The following is a 22073-nucleotide window of genomic DNA, read 5'->3' as shown; positions in this document are numbered from 1 at the left end:
AAAACTTCTCCTTACTCAATTTCTCTCAAACACAAATTAATTACTTCAATCCATCATTTTGATATAATAATTCTTGTTGCTTACACATACCATATTTAATTTTGAGATATGCCAATCTCCATCACTTTTTGTTTCTTATTTGAACTTTGTTGCTTACACCAACCATATTTGATTTTAAGACGTGCTAGTCTCCACACACTTGTAAAAGATAGGAAGAAAAACAAATAATCTTTGACATATTATAATTAATGTGAACATAATTTCGCCAATCGCTTTGACTTATATGATTTATATTAATAGTAAATTGTAATATATCTTTTAATCAATACAATAACAATTTAAAAATAATACATAATATTTTTTAAATTAGAAATATTTTTAAAAATTATTAGAAATTCATTACTTTGAAATTAAAAAATAATTATATCAAAAATTTAAATTTTTATATATAAATAAATTGAACGATAGCAAAAAAATAAATAAAAAATAAATACAAATTTAATTATTTATCATAATATTTGAATTTCATTATTTATATTTTTTTTCTATTAGATATAAGAGTTTCAGAACAAAAAGAGCAACCAAAGTACCACCACAAAAATCAACAAGGAGGCCAAGCCTCACTAAGGAAGAACAGATTTAGCTGTACAACATAACAAAAAAAGAGAAAGACTAGCGAACTAAGAACATCATAGTAATTGACCACCCAGGTAGTCCAACCTAAAGGACCCTCCATCCAAACGACGCTTTTACATTCTTGAATCTTTATATTTCATAATAATAATATGCATAATTCAATAGACTAGGAATCCGATTGATTAGCCAGATTCTGTCTGCTTCAAACCAAGCTTCGTACGAGGTATGAAAAGTAGACTTTGGCGCAAAATGTTGTGGAATGCGCCAAAGTAATTAACGAACTTGGCCTGTAGTTAATAATGAGATTTTTTTGTTTGATAACATGCGAGAGGCATGGGAAGAGTCTTCAATGGCAGCCACTCGCCAAATTTGTTTGTGTTCGATCCAGATAAGATTGGTATACCAAATCTCTGTTCCAAAATTTCTTCTATTTATGCATTGCATGTTGCAATTAATTTTAGTATTCTGCGATTCCCTAAGACTAGATTCCGAGAAATGGAATCAACGAATGCAGCACAAGTAAAGATCGATCTTGACGAATGGGTCGATCAAATGAGAGATGGTCTGTGTGGAGAGATCGGAGTTGAAGAAGATGATAGCGAGTTGCGCATATGCGTGTTCAACGTCCCAAAGGAATTGCTGACCGCAAAGGCAGAAGCATACATTCCACAGTCTGTTTCGATCGGACCTTATCACCAATGGAGACCTGAATTGTACGAGATGCAGAGATACAAAGTAGCCGCCGCAAGAAGATACCAGAAAAGGATTCAAGCTCAAACTTTTGTAGAAGTTGTGAAAGAAGTCAGAAAGTACGAGTGGCAAATCCGGAGCTGTTATCACAGATACCTGGAGTTCAGTGAAGAAGCTCTGGCGTGGCTAATGGCTTTGGACGCCGCCTTCGTTCTTGAATGCTTGCAATTTTACGTAAAGCAGGCGGACGAAAGGAACCAGCAAGTTCCGTCGGAGGTGAAGCAGCTGGGAAGAGTTCTCGATCCTTCTGGAAGAAGCGCTGCTCACAATGCTATCATGAGAGATCTGATGATGCTCGAGAATCAGATTCCTCTGTTAGTGATTCGAAAGCTTTTGGAAATGCAGCTGCTTTCGACCGAGGCGGCGGCAGAGGAGAGGCTCTGCCATCTGTTGACAATTGCATGCAAAGAACTGTCGCCTTTTATGTTCAAAATGACTGAGACTTCAAAGCTTGAGATTGGAGAGCGAGGGCACATACTGGAAGTGATGTATTACTTGCTTGTACCCGTCGCTCCCAGAGGTGACTCTTTTCGCGGTAGCGCTAGAACGGAAGAACAGCCGGCGCCTGATATGACTGCTGTCTGGAAAGCGATGAATTTACTTTCGAAGGCGCTCTCTGCAGTCAATGTCCGCCCTGTTCGACGGATATTTCAGGCAAGGAAAGAATTTTTGAGTAGTTATTTTAAACATTTGTATTATCTTTTGAAGGAAAGATTTTATGATATGATATAATTTCTGTATTTGCATTAGAAATATTATATCCTGATTTCTTACCAGAAATTTCATGCATTTAATAGAACTTTTCGAGAATTTTTATACAGAAATTTAGATTCCGATCTCATTCCTTTCTCTGAGAGATTTGTTGGTGATGTAGGCTTCCAGCTGTCCATTTAATCTTCCCTGCCTTTACCTACTCCAACTACTTTATTTATTGTTGTCTTCTCATCAAGAGTTCTAGATCTCTCATTTTAAACTATACTTCTAGATTATTAGGTTTAGGTTTAAAGTTTGTTCCAAAGGTTGAGTCGGCTGTAATATTTTTGCAGAAGTTTGTAGATGTTTTGTCTTCTCGGCTAATAGTAGATTTCTCTATAATATTGTATGCTTTCTTATAAAAGGCAGTATGTACTCATTTGAGATTATGGTGGAATAAAATATAATATAGTGTATTGTGCAGCAACACATCGTATTGTTCTGTGTCTTTGTTATTTTTTGTCCTCTACCCATTCATCATATTGGTATTAGAGTTGTAGAAAATCTGAGCATTATTTTTATAGGTAGATGTCATTGTGGATGAAGGGAAAATGAGAGCAAAAAGATTTAAGGAAGAGATTATAGTTGCTATGTGAGGAAAGAAGAGAAAGGGTTTGTAGTAGTTACAAGTTAGAAAGTTTTACTATTAAATCATGGAAGGAACCAGTGGAAGTATTTCATAGCTACAAATTCCTACTTTTAATGGAAAAAAATTATGATTATTAGAGCATCAAAATGAAAACACTTTTTCGTTCTCAGGATGTTTGGGATTTAGTTGAAAGTGGGTTCCCTAAACTAGTAGACCAGCAGGCATATCTAGCTCTTTCACAAGCTGAAAAAGATTTATTAAAGGAAAATAGGAAAAAGGATGCTAAGGTACTATTCTTTATTCAGCAGGCAGTGGAAGAAGCAATATTTCCAAAGGTAGTTTCTGTCGCAAGCTCAAAAAAAGCATGGGACAACTTGCGATCAACATACCAAGGCACAGGAAAGGTAAAAACTTCAAAGTTACAAAATCTTAGAAGAGATTTTGAAAATTTACAAATGAAAGATTCAGATTCAATAGACTCATTCTTCACTCAAACAATGGGGATAGTAAATCAGATTAGATCATATGGAGAAACCCTTGGGGATCAACAAGTTGTAGAGAAAATACTTAGAAGTCTACCAAATAAGTTTAATTCAAGAGTTGCAGCTATTGAAGAATCTAAGGATCTCTCCTTGCTATCAATAGATGAGTTAATGGGTTCTCTCTTATCACATGAACAAAGGTTGAATCATTCGAGAACTTCATCATTGGAGAATGCTTTCAAGACTCAACTTTCATTTGGAAGAACAAGAGGAAGATCAGATCATAGTAGAGGCAAAGGAAATTTCACACCAAGAGGAGGAAGAGAAAATCCACAGTTTGAGAGTAGAAGGCCAGCATCAAGCTCACAAACCAATTTCACATCAACAAGAGGAAGAGGTAGCAACCATCATCAAGGAGAAAGGTATGAAAAATCTAACATCCAATGTTATTATTGTAATAAATTTGGGCATTTTGCATCTAAGCATAGAAAAAGACAATATGACATGAATAGGCAAAAGTCACATTTTACAAATGAAAGCCAGTCCAACACTAGTGAGCAAAACACCATCTTGATAACATGCAATGTTGCACAAGAGAGTTCTAAAGAAGTATGGTTCTTAGATAGTGGTTGTAGTAACCATATGATTGGGTCTAAAGAGATATTCTCAACAATAGATGAATTAGTAAAATTAGAGGTTAAGTTGGGGAATGATCATCAAATCTCAGTCATGGGAAAGTGGTCAATTAACATAAGAACTAAGAAAGGTGAAGAGAAGGAAATTCCTGATATATATTATGTTTCTGGATTGCAACACAATCTCATAAGCATTGAGCAACTAGTACAAAAGGGATATAGAATACATTTTGAAAATGGTGAATGTGTGATTCTAGATAAAAGACCAAGCAATAGGCTGATTGCAAAAGTTGAAATGACTCAAAATAGAATGTTCTCACTTAAAATCCAAAGTGAATTATTCTTAGAGCCAAATGAATTACAAAAAGTAGTTGAATCTGCATTCAAAGCTTTACACAAAAATGAATCTTGGCTATGACATTTAAGGTTTGGTCATTTAAACTTTAAAGAGTTACAACTCTTATATAAGAAACAAATGGTCTATGGGTTGCCATCAATAGAGCCACTTAAGACAACATGTGAGAGTTGTATTTTGGCAAAGCAACATAGAGAAATTTTTTTAGTTGGAATGCCTTATAGAGAAAAACATCCACTTGAGATAGTCCATTTAGATCTTTGTGGGCCAATGCAAACACCATCCTTAAGCGAAAAACTTTATTTCTTGACATTTATTAATGATTTCAGTAGAAAAGTTTGGGTTCATTTTGTGAAGTATAAATCAGATGTATTTGCTATTTTAAAAGAATTCAAGGCAAAAGTTGAGAAAGAAAGTGGATACTCTATTAAAACATCAAGAACCGATCAAGGTGGAGAATACATATCAAATGATTTTCTGAATTTTTGCAAAGAAAATGGCATATGGAAACAATTTACAGCAAGATACACTCCACAGCAAAATGGAGTAGTAGAAAGAAAAAATAAAACAATTATGGAGATGAATGTTAAAGGAAAAACACTTGCCAAATGAGTATTGGGTTGAAGTAGTTGCATGTTTAGCATACATACTAAATAGATGTCCAATAAAAACAATAATAAATAAAACACTAGAAGAAGCTTAGAGCAAAAGGAAGCACAATATAACACATCGGATAATATTTGGTTGTGTGACATACTCATTGGTACCTCAAGAAGTGAGACAACAATTGGATGATAGAGGAGAGAAGTGCATATTTGTGGGATATAGTGAACAATCTAAGGCATATAGGCTATACAATCCCATCACAAAAAAGTTAATAATAAGTCATGATGTTGAGTTTGTAGAAGAAGAAGCATGAGATGGTAGCTTGGATAAGTCAACTATAATTGCAGCTAGTGTTCCACAAGAAAATGAAGAAAATGAAACTCAAGATGTGCATTCTACAACACAAAAAAATGTTCCTAAAACACCTACAAGGGCACCTACCACTCAAAACACTAGTACTCCAGCAAGCACTAATAGCAGTGAATCATCTAATCCAACACTTACTTCATTAAGATCAAGATTTATAAATACTTTAAAAAAGACATAGAGTCTTAGAGACATATATTATTAATTACAAGAGGCTGAAAATGATGATTTATGCATTAATTTTGCACACTTAGCACATGCTGATCCAATTTATTTTAAAGAAGCTATTAAAGATGACAAATAGATTTCAACCATGGATGAAGAAATTCAGTCAATAGAAAAGAATGATACTTGAGACTTAGTAGATCTTCCTAAAGGCAAGGATGTGATTGGAGTTAAGTGGGTATACAAAAAAATATATAATGCTAATGGAAAAGTAGAGAAACACAAGGCAAGATTAGTAGCCAAAGGCTTCACACAACAACCGGGTATAGACTACAATGAGACATTTGCACCTGTGGCAAGATTAGACACTATTAGAATGATTTTATTCATTGTAGCCCAAAATAATTGGAAGGTTTATCAAATGGACATGAAATCAACATTCTTGAATGGCATTTACAAGAAGAAGTGTATATAAAACAACCACTGGGATATGAAATTTTGGGAGAAGAACATAAGGTATACAAGCTGAAGAAGACACTATATGGCTTGAAGCAAGCTCCTAGAGCTTGGTATAGTAGAATAGACTCTTATTTTGTGAATAATGGTTTTAGTAAGTGTGGCTATGAACCAACTTTGTATGTCAAAGTGAACAATGAAGGAGAAATATTGATAGTTTTCTTATATGTAGATGATTTGATATTCACTAGTAATATGTTAATTAATAATTTCAAGGCAACCATGAAAAATGAATTCAATATGACTGAACTAGGACTTTTGAGGTATTTTCTTGGGATACAAGTAAATCAAAATGATCAAGGCATTTTTATTTATCAAAGTAAGTGTGCTATTGATTTGTTGAAGATATTTAAAATGACAAATGTGAATTCAACCCCTACACCAGTTGCATTGGGTATAAAACTTAGCAAGAATGATGAAAGTCCTAATGTAGACACAACTTTATTGAACAGATTAGTTGGCAACTTTTTATATTTGATAGCTACAAGACCAGATATAATGCATGGAGTTAGTCTCATTTCTAGATTCATGGACAAATCAAAAGAAACTCATTGGAAAGCTGGAAAGAGGATTTTGAGGTATATAGCTGGAACAAAGAACTTTGGGATCTTATATGCACATTTAGATCATTACAAGCTGATTGGCTATACAAATAGTGACTAGGCAAGTAGCTTTGATGATAAAAGAAGCATTTCAGGACATATCTTTCAACTAGGATCAGGAGCTATTTCTTGGGCATCAAAGAAGGAACCAATTGTGACATTATCATCAGTTGAAGTAGAATATGTTGCAGCAACATTAGCAGCCTATCAAGCAATGTGGATGAGCAAAGTACTTTCAGATTTGAAGCATCCATAAGAAGAACCTACAAGATTATATTGTGATAATAATTCTACAATTGCTTTATCAAAAAATTATGTCTTTCATCAACATAGTAAACATATAGATATAAGATATCATTATATTCATGAATTAGTGAACAATGGTGACATATGTCTTAAGTTTTGTAGGTCCAAAGAATAATTGGCAAACATTTTCACAAAGTCTCTTGCAAAAAATGTCTTTGAACATCTTCGAGAAAGTATTGGTATTAAGAACATACATGACAGTGAAGATTAAGGGGGAGTGTTGGTGATATAGGCTTCCAGCTATCTATTTAATCTTCCCTACCCTTACCTATTCCAACTATTTTATTTATTGTTGTCTTCTCATCGAGATTTCTAGATCTCTCATTTTAAACTATACTTCTAGATTATTAGACTTAGGTTTTGTTGTGACCATAACCCTCACATCGCCCATGCCTGGGACCCCCCCATCCCCCCACCCCCCCATATTTTCAAACTTAACCTCACACCATGGATTCCTTGGTTTAGCAGAGCCTAGATCAACTATCCACAGGGAATGGTCGAATCCCTGAATGCATTAAAACTACGCCTTCCACAATCTTAGAGTGAGATTTTGTGTCAATGCGAAATATCTCACAAAGGAAAAAATCCTTCATTCTGAGAAAACGCCACTCTTGCATGCAGAGGTGTAGACTTGGAGTGCATGCAAAAAATTTTATGAAGGACAAAATCCTTCATTTACAAAAAAGCCCGACCCTACAAATTTCGGAGCGCAAATTTGGGATAGCCTTGGAATGTCTCTTGGGATAAAAATCCATGACTATAGTTAAACTACGATGCACAACATTTTTTTAATTTTAAGTGCACTTTTTGGAAGTTTCATAATTGCATATAGGATTGGAAATCCTACTCCCCAAAAATTGTGGAGGAAAATTTTGATTTTCTTTTGGAAATCCTCGACAAACAGGTGAGAAAAGTTTTGGAAGACTTGGAACAATTTGAAAAATCATTAAACAAGGAAAGTGTGAAATCCACGATCACTCAAAATTCCAACCTTGGAGAAAAATGGTTGTTGCAGAATTCTTCCATCATGGACAAAATCCATGATCTCTCAAAAAATCCAACCTTGGAGAAAAATAGTTCTTGTAGAATTCTTTCATCATGAACAAAATCCACGATCACTCAAAAAATCTAGCCTTGGAGAAAAATGGTTGTTGTGAATTTCTTCCATCATGGACAAAATCCATGATCACTCAAAAAATCTAGCCTTGGAGAAAAATGGTTTTTGTGGAATTCTTCCATCATGGACAAAATCGACGATCTCTCAAAAAAATTCAGCTTTGGAGAAAAATGGTTGTTGCAAAATTCTTCCATCATGGACAAAATCCACGATCACTCAAAAATCTAGCCTTGGAGAAAAATGGTTGTTGTGGAATTCTTCCATCATGGACAAAATCCATGATCACTCCAAAAATCTAGCCTTGGAGAAAAATAGTTGTTGCAGAATTCTTCCATCATAGACAAAATCCACGACCTCTCAAAAAGTCCCGACTTGAAAAAAAATGGTTGTTGCGGAATTCTTCCATTATGGACAAAATCTATGACCATTCAAAATTTTCATGAGCAAGAGAATTAGAAATCATGGAAGCAAAAATGGCTAAGTGTTGAAAATTTCTCCTTCATGGAAGTAAAAATGGCTAAGTGTTGGAGATTTGTCCTTCATAGATGCAAAAATGGTGAAGTGTTAGAAATTTCTCCTTCATGGAAGCAAAAATGGCTAAGTGTTGGAGATTTGTCCTTTATAGAAGCAAAAATGGCGAAGTGTTAGAAATTCCTCCTTCATGGAAGAAAAAAAGCTAGTGTTGGAAGTTTCTCCTTGATGGAAGAAAAATTGGCTAACTGTTGGCAATTCCTCCATCATGGAAGAATAAATGGCTAAGTGTTGGAAACTTTCTCCTTTATGGAAAAATGAAAAAGGATGAAGTGCTAGAAATTTCTCCTCCAGATCTTGAATTTCACCCTCTTCAAGTGTGTACCCAAGACTGGAAAAATGATTGATGATGATTAAAAGAGGGGTAATTCTTTAAAATGTAAGAAAAGGCATAACGGTGAATTGAAAGCATTTGAAGAAAAAGGAGGAGAAAGCTCTAGTTCTAGAAATTCAAGAAAGATGCTCAAATCCAAAATTCTAGTACCAAGATCAAAGTACTAAGTGATCCAGTCCCAGACATTCAAGGTTCAAAGATCAAATTTCAAATCCAAAAATCCAAGAACATTGTGAAGGAAGTTCAATATTAAAAAATTCTAGAGTAACATAATCATCAGCAAGGGATTCTGATCCATTTTACAGAGACAAATTTCTAAGCAAGTACATGGAAGACGAGAATGTTTGAAGAGAGATTTTCAGAAAAGTCAGTCAAAGTTGGATCTTAGTTAAAATGATGTAGTTGGAAAAGACTCGAGCTTACATGGCCTCCATCATTATTTCATGGCACCCAATTATCCTTGATGAAGAACTGAGGTCTCCGAGTCAAATTTCTATGCATTCAGAGAATGGAATCAAGAATAATTTATTCAAGGAAAAATGAGCATTTATTAAGTAATGGACATGCATGGTGGATATTTATTGTACCTTACTCCTTCCTAAATGAGCATGCATAGTGGGCATTTATTACCCACTATAGTAGTGGATTCCTTGTTGCATTAATGTATATTCCTTTCTTTTTCCCTAACGCTAATTAGGGCTGATGTGGCACAATCTTGGCCAACAATTATTGTGATCATCTGAGCCACCTATTGTAATCAAGGACCTATATAAAGGCGTCATTTCTCATTTGTAAAGGGAGACTTTTATGAGAATTTTGCTATGAGCTAATGAGATAATAAAGTTTTTATTGGAGCTTGGTGAATACTTGATGTGTGTTAGTGCTTGCTTGTTCTCCTAAATTTTTTCAATTAGATTAAGTTTAGCATAGTCAATGTGTGGTGATTACAATGGAGAATATGATGTTGTATTGATGAATTCCTTAGGTTCATACTTTTGATGTTTTAGTGGTTCTAATTCATTGTGTAAAGTTAGTCTGAAACCCTTTCATGCATATGCTCAACTTCTATCACTTGTATACATTATTCTTTATGATGGTGTATGTGGTGATATGAAAATCTTTGGCATAACCCTTGAAGATTGCACTGGTTCACACTTAGTTGTAGTATAACTTGGCGAAGCTGAATTTGGTAAATTGAGGAATTTGTCCACTATAGTACTATTTGTTGTTATTACTACCCTTAGGGTTAGAATAGAATTCCTAAACCCTATCTTATTGAATTTTTGCATATTCTATGAAAACTTGAAAAAAAGAAATTCATTGTAAAACCTTAAGATAGCTCCCACATCTAGTATGGCTTGAAATGAATCTAAAATAAACACGTAAGGCCCCTTGTAATCATTAGCAAATCACATCAACCATTGATCTTCTCCATAGTCAAGACCTTGCATTAAAGGAACCTTGAAATCATTGTATGATCTTCTAGCAATCTTAGCATACACGAGACTTTATTCAAGAGAGGATAAGATATTTTGGTATTTTTTTCTACTATTTGGTGGGTCATAAAATACACATCAACATAAACTAGTGCTAGAAGGAGGGCCTCGACTAAAAGATTTTATAGCAGTTTCACATATTGGAGAACATTAATTCATCCTCGCCCAAGGTACATCGAAGATCCTTGAGATTCACCCCAAGAGCGCACAAATTACAAGAGTTGAGTTTTGATCCAATGCCTAGGCAAGGAAATAAAGAAGCATCTACAAGCCAGAATTGACCAAGTAGCTGATCTCACAAGGATATTCCTGTAGGTGCACTTTCTGTACACCATTTTAAAAACTTTTAAAGTTTCCACCCATAAAGAATTTCTTAAAATTGTTCTCAGTGTGTTTAACAAAATTTCTATGAAGGATTGAATTATTTCTGAGTCCAGATATGCAAATGTGGAAGCAAATAGAAATCAAAATTCATTTTTCCACCATGGAGAAGCAATTTTCTAATTTTTCGGAATGGAGAAGTCAACTTGGAATTTTCAACCAAAGGAAAAATGAAGTGTAGTGGAAAACTCATTTTCCACTGCGACTTTCGCAGTCATTTTCTAATTTTCTGCAATGGAGAAGTCAAAATTCATTTTTCCACCATGGAGAAGCACTTTTCTAATTTTCCGCAATGGAGAAGTCAACTTGAGATTTTTCACCAAAGGAAAAATGAAGTGTAGTGGAAAACTCATTTTCCACTGCGACTTCCGCAGTCATTTTCAGATTTTCCATTGGAGAAGCAAATGTTTCATTTTCCACCAAAGGAAAAATGTGTAATGGAAAACTCATTTTCTACTTCTCTTTTCATAGTCATTTTTTGATTTTCCATTGGAGAAGCAAATATTTCATTTTTCAGCAAAAAGAAAAATGCATAGCAAAAAATTCATTTTTCACTACGACTTTCGTAGGCAAAGTCCAATTTTCCACATGAGGAGAGAAAAGGCAAATCTCAATCCAAGATGAAGGCATATGGGGTCTAGCATCAAGATTACTCCAGAAAAATAATTTGTGAATCAATCTACATCAAAATTGTGCCCACTACATGGAAATGGAAAATTTATTTTCCACCGCGACTTTCGTAGTCAAAGTTCAATTTTACACCAAGGGAGAAGACAAAAGTCAGATTTCCGCTATAAGAATTCCAAAGAATCTCTCCCAAATTTTAGAAAAGTATTAACATTGTAAGCATTGAAGATAATATTGCTGCAGATTGAAGACATGGATTATAGAGCATTGAAAGAACAATGGCTGGAAATTTTATTTTATTAATTCTGATTTTGTAGCAGTCATAGAGAGAAGAATTCAGAAATTCATATCATTTTACTCATTCATTATTTTTTCGATCGCTCCGATCAAGACGAAGATAACTAAGTTTGGAAGAACATATACAAAAATGAGCTCAATCCAACAGTGGAATAAAAAGATATGCCCCACGAAAAATGGCTTATTTTTACCTGACAGAGCTATTTATTTTGCTGTCCATTCAATGAAGGAAAGATTTTGATGTTGATTTAACATATGTAAATGTCAATTGTTAACATATAATTTAAATATGTTAATATCTATCATTATTAACTTTAAAAGTTAATAAGCTTATCAGTTTTCAAAAGAAAAAATATGAGAAGTCAAAGAGACAAGATCGGTTACAGAACTGAAAAGTCACTGGAAGAAACCAACGGTTGCTCGAGAATGTATTTATTGTAAAACCTTTTCCATTGAAGAGGTTCTTCTTTTCTGCAAGAGACAGAGAGCTGGAGTAGGTGGAAGGAACTTAGTTTAATTTGTTTTGCATTTTCATTATGCATGTTAAGAGTTCGAGTTTTTGTAATAGATTGAGCATAAGTTGTGAGCAAATAAAATCTAAGTATTCTTATTTGTGATGTTCAAAACAACAGGGGTTTTATTCTAAATCAGAGCATTTAGTATTTCTCCTTTGATTATTATCAATCAGAGTATTGTTATTTTCAGTTTTGGGCATCATCTTCCATCTTGTGTTGAATTATGAATAGGTTGTAGATCAGAGTATTTGGAGACGTTCCTATTACAAGAATTGGGATTATTTAACACTCTCTTTCATTTCATTTTCCAATGCATTTGCATACATAGCATTCACATTGCATTACCAATGTCGGGGAGTAATAGGAAATGTGAATTCCTGGGGTTGGATAGGTGTAGAACTGAATTCTCTACCTGAGTTAGTTATGTTTACGGCTGGCTTGGTTTTTCTCTTTCATTCTCGGGTTAACAATGTACCCAATTAGTTAAGGAACAAACAAATTCACTGAATATCATTGATAAGGGAGTTGTACCTTTCAATTCAGAGGAAATCTATCAACCTCATGATAGATTATCCAACTATTGGTATCAAATTGTTTCTCACAGGTTCGGGCATTTAAGAGGTACAATGGAAAGAACAATCTGTTTACCAACAGGTTTTTGGCGACTCTACTAGGGAAGCGGAAAAGAAGATTAGTGCTGAAGTTTTACTTCCTCAATTTATATTATTATCTCTACTTGAGATTGGCGACTCTATTTTGATTCTCATCATTTCTGGTTGAAGAGTCCAGTGCTTTCATTTTCAAAATTATTATTATCTCTACTTGCAGGAGATTGGCGACTCTGTTATTAAAAGACCATGCGCATTAAAGTTGTGAAAGGAAGAAGGCCGGATCCTTCTTTAATTGAACTTCATCAAACTCAAGATCTAGTCTTGCGTGATCTTTTTGATTGTTTTAGAGAAAGCATTACCCATGGAAAAAAAATGAATTTGAGTGTTGAAGAAGATCATGCACCAGTCCTTTTATAGAAAAGTGTTTGTGCCAAGTATCAAAAATTAAAGGAGCTGGAAATAAAATCAAAGTTATCACAGCATTGTAGAGAAAGGGTGTTGCAACTAAGAAAAGAATTTAAGGTAGATAATGATGAGATTGCGGAAGTTCCACACCATCACATCTCCTATAATTTTTCGGTCCTGAGCGAACAAGAGGTTCAACCAAGAAATAAAACTAGAAGAAAACTCACATTCAAAGAGATAGAAGTTGAAAGTGATTTCATTTACAATTTCTTTGGACTGCGCTTAAACAAAGCATTGTTGAAGCTGAAAAGAACAGATTAAGTCTCTCTGAAGATCATCAATCCACTCTATTGTTAAGGTGTGTATTCCAGCAGTACTTTAATGTCCAAGACCAAAGAAAGGGGAGTTATGTTTCAGGAAAAGTGGTTGAAGAAAAATCAGTATATCAAGAACCAATGTTAGTTAATTGTTCAATTCTTGGTGAACAAGAAATACCCCAACTTCCAAAGGTACAAATTTCATTGGGCAAAGACACTCTTGATAGCGGCTGGGAAATGGTAAGTGAAATAGAAAATGAGGATTTTTCTATGGTTTGTTTTGTTCTTGAGGTTACAAGTTTCAGATTTGATAAAAATGATGATCATCTTTTACATAAAGTTTCTTTTGAAAATCATCCTTTGGTTTGTAAGCAAGTGGAATATGAAACTTTTAAGTTTGAAGAAGATATTTATAAAAGTGACTTTATACCTACACAAGTTGATGATGATTCTATGTTGGAATCATTTTATTTCAAAGATAATACAACTCTGAGTTTTCTTGAAGACATCCGTGTTGACAAAAAGGCTGGAGCATGTGTTGATAATCATTTTACCAAATCTGAAAATATGATTGAAGAAACGGTTGCAAGAATAAAGTTTGAGTAGAGATTCTCTTTGACTGACAAAGTGTTGCAACATCATGGGGAGGACAAAGAACCAGCTTATATTTTTATTTTCCATGAAATAGAAGCTAATCGAGTCTTGGTGCCTGCCAAATGTAAGTCTTCTTCTACAATCGATTCAAGTATTGAAGTTTTGAATTTGGATAGGGAGGTTTCAGACTTGATAGCTACTAGAAAGGATGAAGTTACTTCAATCCAGATTGATCCTATACATCATAAAGAATCATTTTATTTCAGCCTGGATTTGAAATCTAAAAGTTCTATTCAAATCGACTGTGATAAATGTGCATATGACGGAACATCATTTTTAGAACCATTTGAGTATCCTAAATTTTTCAATATTGTTTTGGATGTTGGAATCTCTATTAAAAATGATGTTGTAGAAAGAGATGAAGGTGAGTGTGTTCCCATACCAAATTCAGAATCTTTATACCTTTCTTCCCCACAAAAAAAGATTAATGGTGCAAGAAGTAATGTGCAGGAAGGCATAGATGAATCAGAAATATATGATGAAGGATGGTTGTTTTGAAGGGATTTATGGGCCACATATTTTCAGCGTACCTCTAGATTCAGTTTTGATTATGATGAAGTTTCCAAGGGGAAATTTTTTTGGTTTAACTTGCTAGAGCATAATTTTCTTTTCCGAAAAGGTTCATACTTCTCCCTTTCAGTTAATGACCATGTGTGAGTTTCTTCTTGCTTGCTCTTCTTTTGGTGAGGTCTCCTCACCTGTATTTGTAAATAAGATTTTGTTTCTGTAATTTTGGTGTGCGTATCTTAATGTTCCCTGCATTCTCAGTTTTGGTTTTTCCTTACTCCCCTCTGCCCTCCCGACAAGCAATCCTTTGATGGTCTTCTTTGTGCTTAGACTTTGTAACCCAATGGATAGGCACTTGTCTTTTGCTGTAGATTCTGGATTCTTTATGCACTTTGCAGCACATAATCCCCATTCTGAGCCAGCTTTAGGTGCACTTTCAGTACACCATTTTAAAAACTTTTAAAGTTGCGACCCATAAAGAATTTCTTAAAATTGTTCTCAGTGTGTTCAAAAATATTTCTATGAAGGATTGAATTATTTCTGAGTCCAGATATGAAAATGAGGAAGCAAATAGAAGTCAAAATTCATTTTTCCACCATGGAGAAGCACTTTTCTAATTTTCCGCAATGGAGAAGTCAACTTGGGATTTTCCACCAAAGGAAAAATGAAGTGTATTGGAAAACTCATTTTCCACTGTGACTTTTGCAGTCATTTTTTAATTTTATGCAATGGAGAAGTCAAAATTCATTTTTCCACCATGGAGAAGCACTTTTCTAATTTTTCGCAATGGAGAAGTCAACTTGGGATTTTCCACCAAAGGAAAAATGAAGTGTAGTGGAAAACTCATTTTCCACTGCGACTTCCATAGTCATTTTCAGATTTTCCATTGGAGAAGCAAATGTTTCATTTTCCACCAAAGGAAAAATGTGCAATGGAAAACTTATTTTCTACTTCGCTTTTTTTTAGTCATTTTCTAATTTTCCATTGGAGAAGCAAATATTTCATTTTCCAACAAACAGAAAAATGCATAGCGAAAAATTCATTTTCCACTACGACTTTTGCACGCAAAGTCCAATTTTTCACATCAGGAGAGAAAAGGAAAATCTCAATCCAAGATGAAGGTATATCGGGTCTAGCATCAAGATTACTCCAAAAAAATAATTTGTGAATCAATCTACATCAAAATTGTGCCCACTACATAGAAATGGAAAATTCATTTTCCACTGCGACTTTCACAGTCAAAGTTCAATTTTCCACCAAGGGAGAAGACAAAAGTCAAATTTTCGCTATAAGAATTCTAGAGAATCTGTCGCAAATTTTAGCAAAAAATTAACATTGTAAGCATTGAAGATAACATTGTTGCAGATTGAAGACATGGATTATAGAGCATTGAAAGAACAATGGCTAGAAATTTTATTTTATTAATTCTGATTTTGTAGTAGTCATATAGAGCAAAATTCAGAAATTCATATTTTTTTACTCATTGATTATTTTTCCGATCTCTTTGGTCAGGATAAAGATAACTAAGTTTGGAAGAACATATCCAAAAATGAGCCCAATCCAACAATGGAATAAAAAGATATGCCCCACAAAAAATATCTTTTTTTTACCTGGCAGAGCTATTTATGTTGCTATCCACTCAATGAAGGAAAGATTTTGATATTGATTTAACATATTTAAATGTCATTTGTTAACATATAATTTAAATATGTTAATATCTATCATTATTAACTTTAAAAGTTAATAAGCTTATCAGTTTTCAAAAGGAAAAATATGAGAAGTCAAAGAGACAAGATCGGTTATAGAACTGAAAAGTCACTGGAAGAAACCAATGGTTGCTGGAGAATGTATTTATTGTAAAACCTATTCCACTGAAGAGGTTCTTCTTTTCTGCAAGAGACAGAGAGCTGGAGTAGGGGGAAGGAACTTAGTTTAATTTGTTTTGCATTTTCATTATGCATGTTAAGAGTTCGAGTTTTTGTAATAGATTGAGCATAAGTTGTGAGCAAATAAATTATGAGTATTCTTATTTGTGATGTTCAAAACAACAGGGGTTTTATCCTAAATCAGAGCATTTAGTATTTCTCCTTTGATTATTATCAATCAGAGTATTGTTATTTTCAGTTTTGGGCATCATCTTCCATCTTGTGTTGAATTATGAATGGGTTGTAGATCAGAGTATTTGAAGACATTCCTATTACAAGAATTGGAATTATTTAACACTCTCTTTCATTTCATTTTCCAATGCATTTGCATACATAGCATTCACATTGCATTACCACTGTTGGGGAGTCATAGGAAATGTGAATTTCTGGAGTTGGCTAGGTGTAGAACTAAATTCTCTGCCTGAGTTAATTCTGTCTAGGGCTGGCTTGGTTTTTCGCTTTCATTCTCGGGTTAAGAACGTACCCAATTAGTTTAGGAACAAACAAATTCACTGAATATCATTGATAAAGGAGCTGTACCTTTCAATTCAGAGGAAATCTATCAACCTCATGATAGATTATCCAACTCTTGGTATCAAATTGTTTCTCACAAGTTCGGGCATTTAAGAGTTACATTGGAAAGAACAATCTGTTTACCAACAGATTTTTGGCGACTCTACTAGGGAAGCAGAAAAGAATATTAGTGCTGAAGTTTTACTTCCTCAATTTATATTATTATCTCTACTTGAGATTGGCGACTTTGTTTTGATTCTCATCATTTCTAGTTGAAGAGTCCAGTACTTTCATTTTCAGAATTATTATTATCTCTACTTGTAGGAGATTGTCGACTCTGTTATTAAAAGACCATGCCCATTAAAGTTGTGAAAGGAAGAAGGTCGGATCCTTCTTTGATTGAACTTCATCAAACTCAAGATCTAGACTTCCGTGATATTTTTGATGCTTTTAGAGAAAGCATTACCCATGGAAGAAAAATGAATTTGAGTGTTGAAGAAGATCATGCACCAGTCCTTTTATGGAAAAGTGTTTGTGCTAGGTATCACAAATTAAAGGAGCTGGAAATAAAATCAAAGTTATTGCAGCATTGTAGAGAAAGGGTGTTGCAGCTAAGAAAAGAATTGAAGGTAGATAATGATGAGATTGCAAAATTTCCGCACCATCACATCTTCTATAATTTTTTGGTCCTGAGCGAACAAGAGGTTCAACCAAGAAAGAAAACTAGAAGAAAACCCACATTTAAAGAGATAGAAGCTGAAAGTGATTTCAATTTACAATTTCTTTGGACTGCGTTTAAACAAAGCATTGTTGAAGCTAAAAAGAAGAGATTAAGTCTCTCTGAATATCATCAATCCACTCTATTGTTAATTGGTGTATACCAGTAGTACTTTAATGTCCAAGACCAAAGAAAGGGGAGTTATGTTTCAGCAAAAGCGCTTGAAGAAAAACCAATAAATCAAGAACCAATGTCAGTTAATTGTTCAGTTCTTGGAGAACAAGAAATACCCCAACTTCCAAAGGTACAAATTTCAATGGGCAAAGACACTCTTGATAGTGGCTGGGAAATGGTAAGTGAAATAGAAAATGAGGATTTTTCTATGGTTTCTTTTATTCCTGAGGTTACAAGTTTCAGATTTGATGAAAATGATGATCATCTTTTACATAAAGTTTCTTTTGAAAATCATCCTTTGGTTTGTAAGCAAGTGGAATATGAAACTTTTAATTTTGAAGAAGATATTTGTAAAAGTGATTTTAAACCTACACAAGTTGATGATGATTCTATGTTGGAATCATTTTATTTCAAAGATAATACAACTCTGAGTTTTCTTGAAGAAATTTGTGTTGACCAAAAGGCTAGAGCATGTGTTGATAATCATTTTACCAAATCTGAAAATATGATTGAAGAAACTGTTGCAAGAATAAAGTTTGAGCAGAGATTCTCTTTGACTGACAAAGAGTTGAAACATCATGGGGAGGACAAAGAACCAGATTATATTTTTATTTGCCATGAAATAGAAGCTGATCGAGTCTGGGTGTCTGCCAAATGTAAGTCTTCTTCTATAACCGATTCAAGTATTGAAGTTTTGAATTTGGATAGGGAGTTTTTAGACTTGATAGCTACTAGAAAGGATGAAGTTACTTCAATCCAGATTGATCCTATGTGTGATGACGAATCATTTTATTTCAGACTGGATTTGAAATGTAAAAGTTCTATTCAAATTGACATTGATAAATGTGCATATGATGGAACATCATTTTCAGAATCGTTTGAGTATCTTGAATTTTTCAATATAGTTTCAGATGTTGGAATCTCTATTAAAAATGATATTATAGAAAGAGATGAAGGTGAGTGTGTTCGCGTACCAGATTCAGAATCTTTATACCTTTCTTCCTCACAAAAAATGATTAATGGTGCAAGAAGTAACGTGCAGGTAGGCACAGATGAATCATAAATATATGATGAAGGATGTTGTTTGGAAGGGATTTTCGGGCCACATATTTTCAACGTACCTCTGGGTTCAGTTTTGATTATGATGAAGTTGCCAAGGGGGAATGTTTTTGATTTAACTTGCTGGAGCATAATTTTCTTTTTCGGAAAGGTTTATACTTCTCCCTTCGAGTTAATGGCCATGTGTGAGTTTCTTCTCGCTTGCTCTTCTTTTGGTGATGTCTCCTCACCTGTATTTGTAAATAAGCTTTTGTTTCCGTAATTTTGGTGTGCGTAGATTAATGTTCCCTGCATTCTCAGTTTTGGTTTTTCCTTACTCCCCTCCGCCCTTCTGGCAAGCAATCCTTTGATGGTCTTCTTTGTGCTTAGACTCTGTAACCCAATGGATAGACACTTGTCTTTTGCTAGAGATTCTGGATTCTTTATGCACTTTGCAGCACATAATCTCCATTCAGAGCCAGCTGTAGTTGCACTTTTAGTACACCATTTTAAAAACTTTTAAAGTTGCCACCCATAAAGAATTTCTTAAAATTGTTCTCAGTGTGTTTAACAAAATTTCTATGAAGGATTGAATTATTTCTGAGTCTAGATATGCAAATGTGGAAGCAAATAGAAGTCAAATTTCATTTTTCCACCATGAAGAAGCACTTTTCTAATTTTCTGCAATGGAGAAGTCAACTTGGAATTTTCCACCAAAGGAAAAATGAAGTGTAGTGGAAAACTCATTTTCCACTGCGACTTTCGCAGTCATTTTCTAATTTTTCGCAATGGAGAAGTCAAAATTCATTTTTCCACTATGGAGAAGCACTTTTCTAATTTTCCGCAATGGAGAAGTCAACTTGGGATTTTCCACCCAAGGAAAATTGAAGTGTAGTGGAAAAATCATTTTCCACTGCGACTTCCGCAGTCATTTTCAGATTTTCCATTGGAGAAGTAAATGTTTCATTTTCCACCAAAGGAAAAATGTGTAATGAAAAACTCATTTTCTACTTCATTTTTCGTAGTGATTTTCTAATTTTCCATTGGAGAAGCAAATATTTCATTTTTCAGCAAAAAGAAAAATGCATAGCGGAAAATTCATTTTCCACTACGACCTTCGCAGGCAAAGTCCAATTTTCCACATGAGGAGAGAAAAGTCAAATCTCAATCCAAGATGAAGGTATATGGGGTCTAGCATCAATATTACTCTAGAAAAATAATTTGTGAATCAATCTACATCAAAATTGTGCCCACTACATGGAAATGGAAAATTCATTTTCCATTGCGACTTTCGTAGTCAAAGTTCAATTTTCCACCAAGGTAGAAGACAAAAGTCAGATTTTCGCTATAAGAATTCCAGAGTATCTCTCCCAAATTTTAGGAGAGAATTAACATTGTAAGCATTGAAGATAACATTGTTGCAGATTAAATACATGGATTATAGAGCATTGAAAGAACAATGGCTGGAAATTTTATTTTATTAATTCTGATTTTTTAGCAGTCATATAGAGGAGAATTTAGAAATTCATATATTTTTACTCATTGATAATTTTTCTAATCGCTCCGGTCAAGATGAAAATAACTAAGTTTGGAAGAACATATCCAAAAATGAGCTCAATCCAACGGTGGAATAAAAAGATACGCCCCACGAAAAATGGCTTATTTTTACCTGGCAGAGCTATTTATTTTGCTGTCCACTCAATAAAAGAAAGATTTTGATATTGATTTAACATATTTAAATGTCAATTGTTAACATATAATTTAAATATGTTAATATCTATTATTATTAACTTTAAAATTTAATAAGCTTATCAGTTTTCAAAAGGAAAAATATGAGTAGTCAAAGAGACAAGATTGGTTACAGAACTGAAAAGTAATTGGAAGAAACCAATGGTTTCTAGAGAATGTATTTATTGTAAAACCTTTTCCATTGAAGAGGTTCTTCTTTTCTGCAAGAGACAAAGAGCTTGAGTAGGGGGAAGGAACTTAGTTTAATTTGTTTTCCATTTTCATTATGCATGTTAAGAGTTTGAGTTGTTGTAATAGATTGAGCATAAGTTGTGAGCAAATAAAATATGAGTATTCTTATTTGTGATGTTCAAAACAACAGGGGTTTTATTCTAAATTAGAGCATTTAGTATTTCTCCTTTGATTATTATCAATCAGAGTATTGTTATTTTCAGTTTTGGGCATCATCTTCCATCTTGTGTTGAATTATGAATGGGTTGTAGATCAGAGTATTTGCAGACGTTCCTATTACAAGAATTGGAATTATTTAACACTCTCTTTCATTTCATTTTCCAATGCATTTGCATACATATCATTCACATTGCATTACCAATGTTGGGGAGTCATAGGAAATGTGAATTCCTAGGGTTGGCTAGGTGTAGAACTGAATTCTCTGCCTGAGTCAGTTTTGTCGAGGGCTGGCTTGGTTTTCCTCTTTCGTTCTCGGGTTAAGAATGTACCCAATTAGGTTAGGAACAAACAAATTCATTGAATATCATTGATAAGGGAGTTGTACCTTTCAATTCAGAGCAAATCTATCAACCTCATGATAGATTATCCAACTCTTGGTATCAAATTGTTTCTTACAAGTTCGGGCATTTAAGAGTTACATTGGAAAGAACAATTTGTTTACCAACAATTCCAAACTCCACCATCTCAACATCATGCACAAGGATCAATCCAAGGAGGAGTTCCACCAGGAGCTACACAAATTCAATAGTTATTTATGCAAATACCTATACAAGTTGTTTCACTTGTAATTGTCCAACAACAAGTTCCACCAATGGTCCAGAAATGACATCCACAAAATGCATCACCCCTTGCAACGTTTGCCGCATAGAAAAATATGCCAAATAATCCTGAACACTTTGGTTCTTAATTCTTTGTGAATGATGTGAACCACACTGCAAATGAACACATTAAAATTTTTGAGGATGTCCTCTAGAATAGAAACGTGTAAGATGAGGATTTTTCATGTAGACTATTCCCTTATTCATTGGGTGAGGAAGCATTTTACTGGTATATCAACCTACCTTCAAATTCAATATAGACTTGGCAACAATTGAAGGATGCATTCGGCAGGAAGTTCAGATTGCCTATCACCGCTGTAGAATTGTATAGGCAATTTATCGAGAAAAGGAGAC

The 22073-nt window shown here is 34.1% G+C and overlaps 1 protein-coding gene across 1 annotated transcript in view; it reads left to right on the top strand.

The window, feature by feature from the left end:
- The first annotated feature begins 1131 nt into the window (after positions 1–1131).
- Positions 1132–22073, top strand: part of LOC149556221 (putative UPF0481 protein At3g02645) — a 48619-nt gene continuing 27677 nt past the window's right edge. Inside the window, exon 1 of the mRNA XM_089785819.1 lies at positions 1132–2054. Coding sequence (XP_089641945.1) covers positions 1132–2054 — 923 coding nt within the window. The remainder of the gene's footprint in view (positions 2055–22073) is intronic.

The sequence above is a fragment of the Cupressus sempervirens genome, chromosome 5 (assembly GCF_028749045.1).
Source record: "Cupressus sempervirens isolate cs-2001-9-10 chromosome 5, ASM2874904v1, whole genome shotgun sequence".
Lineage (NCBI taxonomy): Eukaryota > Viridiplantae > Streptophyta > Pinopsida > Cupressales > Cupressaceae > Cupressus > Cupressus sempervirens.
Note: the sequence above shows the minus strand (reverse complement) of the source record. Positions and strands in the feature narration are given on the sequence as shown.